An 8,168-nucleotide genomic window follows, 5' to 3' on the forward strand; every position below is an offset into this window, starting at 1 on the left:
CCCGTTACCGGGACAACTCTCTGCGTGGCGAGTGTCACGTAACGCCTAGATTTTGGATTTATAGCAGAAATTCGTATCAAAGAAGTGAAAATTAACTCGGCAAAACCCACTGTGATCGAATGACCGAGGGAACCTCAAAGAAAGAGAGATATTTGCACATTCAATATGGGTTATGAATAATCACGCAGGGTCAACTTTGGCTCGGCCTACACGGACTACGTTTTCACCTATAAACGATCGCTAAAGCTGCCTCGGAGGTGGGGTTATTTCGGGTACCCGAGACCATATAACTAGGGTAGAGGGGTGACCAAATTAACGGTCTATATATTGGGCTCAGTCAAAAAGAACAAGATTCTTTATAGAGCACAAGTTTTAATTGCACTAATTGTACCAGTGAATTTATTTCATTTCTTCATCATTTAATTTGCACCATATATCACGATCCAGTTTTATTAGAGCACTATTATACTGTACAACTTGCAACTTCTGAACTTAAGAGTGCTGAAAATTAATTCATTGAATATAATGAAAAAATCTGTTCTTCTGAAAAATTAATTATGTCTTAGCGATTAGATCAATACAGCCTTTGCGAGTAAACTACAGCGGATACATTGCTCCAGAAAAACGTTGAACGTTTCAAAAAGTGCTCAAAATAAGAGAAGGTGTTCCCCGAAAAAAAATGCGCTTTCAAACGGCAAAAACAAATTTCTAAGAATTTACTTGTTCTATATTGACCACCACGGAAGAAAAGGTTCAAACTTTGGAAAATTGAAAATCCCAATAGTTCCTAAAAATTTCCTTCGCGAAAAAAAAAACGTAAATCTTATTTAAGTGGTCATGCGCTTAGCTATGCAAGCACTAAGCTTAGCTAGTTTACAGGGATGCCACTGAAACAAATTAAGGGAAACAAATATTTAAACAAAGGAAACAAATATTGCAAAAAAAAAAAATTTTTAAAGGTTAACGTTTAAATCATCTTAACTATAAAACGATTTAAGCAACAGAACACTTTTTTAGCAGGAAATATTTCTCAAGAATACGCGCGAATCTAAAACGTCACAACCGTGTTTACATGCTCTCATCTAAGCACACACTATCGACCAATCAGGGCGCACGTAGTAGCTCAGTTATTTTATAAAAGTTCATTTTTAGGGGTGGCGGATGGTAAATGCGACACTCTGCCAGACGACGAGACCAGCGTTTTTCTTCGCGAGTCCGAGACATTTTAATTTCTTCAGTTGCGAGACCGAGTCTTCAAAGTGTTTTTAATGCGAGCTCGAGACGTTCAGGTTCTAAGGAGTTCAGATGTCATTTAACTTATATATATATATATATATATATATATATATATATATATATATATATATATATATATATATATATATATATAAACAAATCGGTACTTCGCGACTTTCTTAGCCTTGAAAAAATTGAGACTGCGAGACGCACATAACCGCTAAAAAACGATACTGCGAGACCCGTGAAATTCGCCGAAAATTTTGCGAAGTTTTTAAAGGACCATTCGCCACCCCTATTTTTCCGTTTTTAAAACCGTTTTTAAAAATTTCTTTGGCGCATGAAGGAAATACACTTGTTTCAAAATTTAATCCTGCGGGAAGGGCCGAGGGTCCTTGAGTGTCACAACTTCTTTTATCCATTCCGGAGAACCTGAATGGAATCGTGACTAAGAACAATTGATCACTTTCATTTATTAAAATACACTCGTCCATAAACTTTATTTAAACTCGAATTTTTGCCTTTGTGTCCTCCTCTAGGCGACGCCAATCGTAACTTCTATGTCAGAGCTAGTGTATTTCTTAACCCTACAAACGCGTCTAGGACCGGTGCATTTTCCAGAGCTGACTTGAACTTCTGATCTGTACTGCTGCATCACGCTTAGACGGCGCCCCTTGCGGCTTCGCCGCTCGCCTCTTCTCGTTCGTCAGCGTTTCTTTCCTCGCCGATCTTGGAGGAAACAAGGGACTGCTCGCAATCTACGTTACGTTATTTTGGGTAAAGCTTGTTCATAGTTCTTGCTTGGCGCGATATGTAGTAACGCAACCATCGGGGATTCCCCTGTTGCACGGCAAGGATCTTAAGGAGAAGACTAAAACCTGACTTTAGTGACGGGAGAAAAGTCGCGGTGCGCAAGAATTCGGTGTTATTTTCCTGAAACGGTTTCTCAACTGTTAAGTTGTAAACAGACTGCGAGAGGTTTGTCATCAGTGTTTCCTCTTTTCTCAGTTAGATAAAGGTAAAGTCTGCAGACGTGAAAAGCGGCCCATCAGGCTGCAGCTTATCCCGGTATCTCTAGCATGAAGTGACTGGGAGTATTTCTACTTCCCCACCCCCCCCCCCCCCGGGATGGAATGCAAGTCCATTGCAGGGTTACCCCCAGCATCAAATTCGCCGGTACCCATTTATACACCTGGGTCTGGAGAGACAATGTGAGAGTAAATTAAAGTGTCTTGCCCATGAACGTACACAACACAATGTCCCCGGCCAGGGTTCCATCCAGAGACGAGCGCACTACTTCTCTCAGTACGAATATTTATGATTTTCGTTTCACGTTTAATTCGGCGAAGTTCTTCACCGTTTCAGAGTTACGTCAGTTAGACTAACCAAAAAAGATTGTTTAACATGGTAACTTCAACAGAAATTATTGGCAGATTTTAGCAGTAAATATACTAGACGCAAATTGCCTTCTATTCTGAAACTCTCAGGTTAGACTTTACTGAAAAATACGCGGAAATTAAACTCTATAACTCTCAAAAGCGCGGGAATTTTTCGGATTACCCTCGATAGATATAAATGCTCAACTCAGACAGAAATATATTTTTAGTCAGAAAGTACACGTTTCTCAATTAAGAGCACAAGTGACTTTTATTTGTTTCATTTCTTGAATTAATTGTTGTTTAATTCGCACTTATACATTTTGCAATAGCATCATTGAATTACTTTCCTACACAGTCTCACACTTTTCTGCGAAATTTAACCAAGTTTTTTTATCCTGAAATCATTTTTTCTACCAGGAGCCCTGTTTCTACAAATCAATAGCATCTTAGCCAATTGATCTGGTCTGAAATTGTTGCAAAGATTTGACAGTCTAAAAAAACAGACTTTCTCTTGCTGTTTCATAGTATAAACTACATAGTCTACAGGTCTCAATGCCGCATGCAATGTACTTTTAGAAGTTCTTTCACTTTTAAATCAGCTCTTCCAAAGCAAAAATTTTTAATCAAAGCAGCAAAATATGATAGTCACTAGCATCTGGATATTTTTATTTCTCTCTATAACACGGCGGGCTTTGCAGAATCTTGCTATTTTCCGTAGCCGCAGGAATGCCACACACATTTATAGTGGCAACGATATATCCACCGTGACCTCCAACCAATCCAGTGCCAATGACAATAGCGGTAGCAATAATAATGGCAAGGCCAACGCTTTACACCTGCAAAGTAAGTAAATAAGCCACTCAGTAAGCCAATCGGTCCGTCACCCAGCCAAACAATCAGTCAGATAGTCATTGAGTGAGTGAATGAGCGAGCGAGTGAGTGAGTGAGTAATAAAAATAGGATATCTTTTTTGCGCCCGGCTTACTCTCCAAAGGGAGGTATTGGTCTAGTTACAGTAAAGGTTTCAACGTTAACTAATAGCAAAAGAAAATAATATTTACCATATCGGTATACTTTTAATGGGGAAACTCATAGTGCTAATTACTTTTGTGAACTTAGAATCTCGAGTGAGTGAGTGAGTGAGTGAGTGAGTGAGTGAGTGAGGGAGGGAGGGAGGGAGGGAGGGAGGGAGGGAGGGAGGGAGTGAGGGAGTGAGTGAGTGAGTGAGTGAGTGAGTGAGTGAGTGAGTGAGTGAGTGAGGGAGGGAGGGAGTGAGGGAGGGAGTGAGGGAGTGAGGGAGGGAGGGAGTGAGGGAGTGAGGGAGGGAGGGAGGGAGGGAGTGAGTGAGGGAGGGAGGGAGGGAGGGAGGGAGGGAGGGAGTGAGGGAGGGAGGGAGGGAGGGAGGGAGAGAGGGAGTGATTCAGTCAGTCAGTCATATAGTTAGTCAGTCTGTCTGTCTGTCTCTCTGTCTCTCTGTCTGTCTGTCAGTCCGGTCAGTCAGCCAACAAGAGAAAAGAAAGAAAAAATATTAAAAATTAGGTAAATTTATGATATATGGTTCGCATATCTACTCAAAAATAGGCTATTGACAGTTAAGCGTAATTCCAACATAATTAATTTGCAAATGGAACGGCATGACATAAAACAAGCCACTGAGCACTTAGTGTCTAGATAGATGAGAACGAGTCAGATCTTCTCTCGGCAAGAACCGGCCGGTCGAGCGTTCCTTCGGTTGACGAAAAGTGAAACTATGATATCCTCAATTTCCAAGTCCTACCCCGTATTGGAGTGTCTCTCTTGGTTGGTAATTAACAATTCCATATTAAGACTTTTTAGGAACTTTTGATGACTGAGTTAGGACTGTCCAACAACATTAATGATCAGGTTAGGAGTAAGTTCGAATGCTACTCATGTTAAAGTCATAATGCCTTCTGGAGCACAAAAACTGAGTGAACTTGAATGACCTAGATATCAAGGAGTTTAAATTTGTCGAAAACGTAGTGTCTTACTTTTTCGACCATTTGCTCTTCACGATTTTGGCATCAAGATTTCCCAAACTTTTGGGTGAATAAGACTAGGAATAATACTAACTGAACGGCAGTAAGAATTTTCTTTTTTAAGTATCCTATATAAGCGGCACACTTTTGATTATAATAACAGTATGAGGTATAATACTAACGTCGAGTTGTGCTCTTCTTGACGCGATAAATGGGCAGCTTTGCACACATAGAGGCCATTTCATCACCCAGGAACGAGCGATCACTGACGGTCGAAACAACATCGTACTCCTCGTCTGTCCCATTCCTTGCCGTTAAAGTGCCGCTTTGCTGTAAAGTATGACAAGAGCAGCTTGAATGAACCAGAAATGCTTATATTTTAGACAAATTAAGCACATTCAGCTCAAAATCGATCAACACCCTGCCAAACGTCTCAAGTTGGAAGAAGGCCTGATTGATAAAGGAGAGGTCTCCTTGGATTTCCTTTCCCAAGTATTATTTTAAAAAATAAAATAAGAAAACGAGGAGGTTCAAACTAATACTGGGCTCCTTTAGTTGGGGTGAACAAAAGCTTATCCAACGATTTTAAAATCCCTTCGTTAAAAAGTTTGACCTTATGGAAGCTACCAATTAAAATACAGTATCAAATTCCATTTCATCGCACGTGCATCCAGGTGAAGCCTATTGCAGAATTATGTACACAATGAAATAAAAACAAATCTCACTGAATTGAATTACCTGGTCCAGTAACTTGATGAGCACCTCAGGCTTTGGCACGTCCCCAGTGGACTCAATCAGGAAACAGGCTTTTGCAGCGGAAAGTCGCTGCATGGTTAAGTTCTGAAAGAAAGATAGGCAATCACGTTACGATATCATGACTTATATTTAGAGTCAGAGAGAAAACAGTAAATAAAACGAATTGGCGTGACTCTAACCGAAGAATAAAAACTGGCGGATGAGCTAAGCGATTGATCATGAGGGATTCCCGAAATTAATGATTAAATGAGTGAAAAAGACTTCTGACACTAAAAGGGCTGCAGTAATTCCTTTCTAGTTCAATATTTAGGAATGCCGATCAGGATTTATCCTGTTAAAAAATTTAAAGCCAGTGAATCATGCAATCGCTACACATTGTATTTTACCTTTTCAAAGTCGTAAACTACTTTGACTTCTCCTGCGTTCCCCGAGCTCGCCTTTGAGACACTCACGGTCTCTGTTTGTTTCTCAGTGTCGACTTTAATCTCTTCATCAATCTCTTTATCCCCATCTTTAATTTTCACATTGTACTTTGACTCGGTATCCTGTTAAGTCAAGAAAACATCAATTTATAAATAATTATTGCGCAGTAAAGGGTTTATTGAGTTATTGACATCTTTCCAAATCACATTGACCTCTACATTTCCACCCTTTCTTTTAAACTCGACTGATCAGCGCAACGAAATCTTCGCAGTTTAATGAATTGCTTTACAACATTTGGAATATGGAACTCATGAAATGATGGTTAACGTGCAACTGTTAACACTAAATCAAAGCAATTTAATTTGTACCTTTTTCTCTTCACATTTACAGACAGTGGTCGCAGATGTGGCAGCAACAAGGACGGCAAAACACAGAAGGAACACTTTGAACTCCTGGTGAAATTGGAAGAAACATGATATGAATTAGATATTTTTGCTTTTCTTAAAAAGCTAACAGCGACCTCCGTGGCCTCAGAGACTGCGTAGGGAGCTTTATGATGGACATAACAAGGCATCGACTGCAGGGATCTGAGACTCACCAAAAACTAACCAACGGATAGTTTCTATTCCGAATCTCTCTTGGTTGGTTAAAGAAAATGTTCGATGTATGTACTGCATATGACTTATTGACTGCATATGAGTTATTGTCCACGCTAGAGGCATAAGTTGAAATGATTTCACATTTTGTCAAATAAAACTTACCATTTTTCTCTTGTAACAGAAAAGCGACAGTTCTTCGTTCTTCTTGTGGTAGAGGACTTGAACCTTTCTCAAATGAGAATGGATGCAAATTCATAACCGAACCTTTTTTATACTATTTGACGGCTGTCGAATATTTCCTCATAGTTAACTTGATATCAAAGATGTTCACGGTATTATACACCTGATTGAATTCGTATTCGTCTTAGCACTAGCTCAACCGCGCATGCCAGTATTAACACTTGCTCTACTGCGCATGACCAACAACCATTATTCGATTGCAGTTTCTCAGCCTCATCCCATCCTGTCTCTCAAAAGGATTCTTATGACAGCAAAATTTGTCGTCAGTTTTAAAGGACTGCACAGATCCTGGCAAAGGCTATACGTTTTATTCTCTTCAAAGACTCACACTAAGCCAGTCGGATTTCTTGCAGCGCGGGCCAGTTCAAATTATAGAAAATTAGAATGTTTGAATTTTAAAATACATCATACGTGGCCTCAAGACCTATAATCAGCACTTCCTTTAGCCGTAATAGTATTGCGCATGTGTTTCAATTATTTAGAACAGATTACATCATTAACCGTCCCAAAATCAGATGATGATTAATGCCATTTTTGGCATATTGGTTGTAAAATATACGTTGGGATTTTAAAGCAAGCTCGTTGGGCAAAATGTAGCCTTCCCTAAATGGATTTGGAAAAAGAGAGAAAAAACTCGCAAGCTTCATGCCTACCACTATTTCATGCAACGTGCGAAAATACAAAGATGAGCGAAATCGGAATCCTGAATCCTAGAATTTGATTTTATTTTTTCAGCTTCTATTGTAACATTGACCTCGTAATAGTATTAGCAATTCTTTTAATGCGCATGTCCGACAACTCTTTTACAAACCCGTCCTATCCTGACCCCCTCCCCACCCCGCCCCCCCCCCCCCCAAAAAAAAAGAAAGGTTTTTTCTAACAGCACAAGAGATTGACTTATTTTCTCTTGACAGCAAAACTGGTTTCGATTTTAAATTTAACAATAAAACGTTCGGAAATTCTGGTAAAGGCTGTAACTTTTGGTGTGTCTATTTATTAGAAATATCTTGCAGCGCGTGAGAATTCAGTTTATCTAAATACACCCAGCGTGATTTGTAGATCTATATTCAGCACTTCCTTCAGCCATCACAGTATTGCGCATATGCTGAAACTATTTCTGACAGATCCGAAAAGTTTCCATAAAGAACATAGATAGTCCCTCTAGCGTCAGCAATTGCTAGGTTTAGAGGCGCAACTTTCGGTGGGAAGGGTGGGAGGGGGCCGGGCTCGCTAAATCTTTTCAATTTCACATTTCAATAAAGTACATTATTCACAATAAATATGGAGAAAAAACCGATAAATCTTGTTGAAAGGAATTTATGTCATGACGATACGGAAGTACATGATAATGTCTCTGTAATAATGATCATCTAACAAAATCATGTCCGTTTGGATCACCTTGTTATGTCTTTTATTTACCTTGTCTCTGTTTTAAAGAAGTCCTCTTAAGTTTGGTGTGGCTGCTTTTAAACGGCCGCTACTTTCGGGATTTACTGACAAACATGTCATTTTATCGTTATATACAATAATTTTATAGG

The 8,168-nt window shown here is 39.5% G+C and overlaps 1 protein-coding gene across 1 annotated transcript; it reads right to left on the minus strand.

Moving 5' to 3' along the window:
- Positions 1 to 2,864: 2,864 nt before the first annotated feature.
- Positions 2,865 to 6,708, minus strand: LOC149103529 (uncharacterized). The gene is made up of 6 exons (XM_089272671.1): positions 6,553 to 6,708; positions 6,160 to 6,243; positions 5,755 to 5,913; positions 5,351 to 5,452; positions 4,795 to 4,942; positions 2,865 to 3,451 (listed from the first exon to the last, which is right to left on the minus strand). The coding sequence occupies exons 1-6, from the start codon at positions 6,553 to 6,555 to the stop codon at positions 3,321 to 3,323; spliced, it is 627 nt and encodes a 208-aa protein (XP_089128797.1). The 5' UTR covers positions 6,556 to 6,708; the 3' UTR covers positions 2,865 to 3,320.
- Positions 6,709 to 8,168: the final 1,460 nt, after the last annotated feature.

Source organism: Orbicella faveolata, unplaced genomic scaffold (genome assembly GCF_042242905.1).
Source record: "Orbicella faveolata isolate gen_17 unplaced genomic scaffold, um_ofav_v1 contig_35, whole genome shotgun sequence".
NCBI lineage: Eukaryota > Metazoa > Cnidaria > Anthozoa > Scleractinia > Merulinidae > Orbicella > Orbicella faveolata.

Excerpts from the sequence above, each read along its gene's own strand:
- LOC149103529 (XM_089272671.1), bottom strand. Across the intron at positions 5,914-6,159 it reads GTAAATGTGAAGAGAAAAAG|GATACCGAGTCAAAGTACAA; the intron begins GTACAAATTAAA and ends TTGACTTAACAG. Across the intron at positions 3,452-4,794 it reads CAAGAAGAGCACAACTCGAC|GTGTAAAGCGTTGGCCTTGC; the intron begins GTTAGTATTATA and ends CTTACTTTGCAG.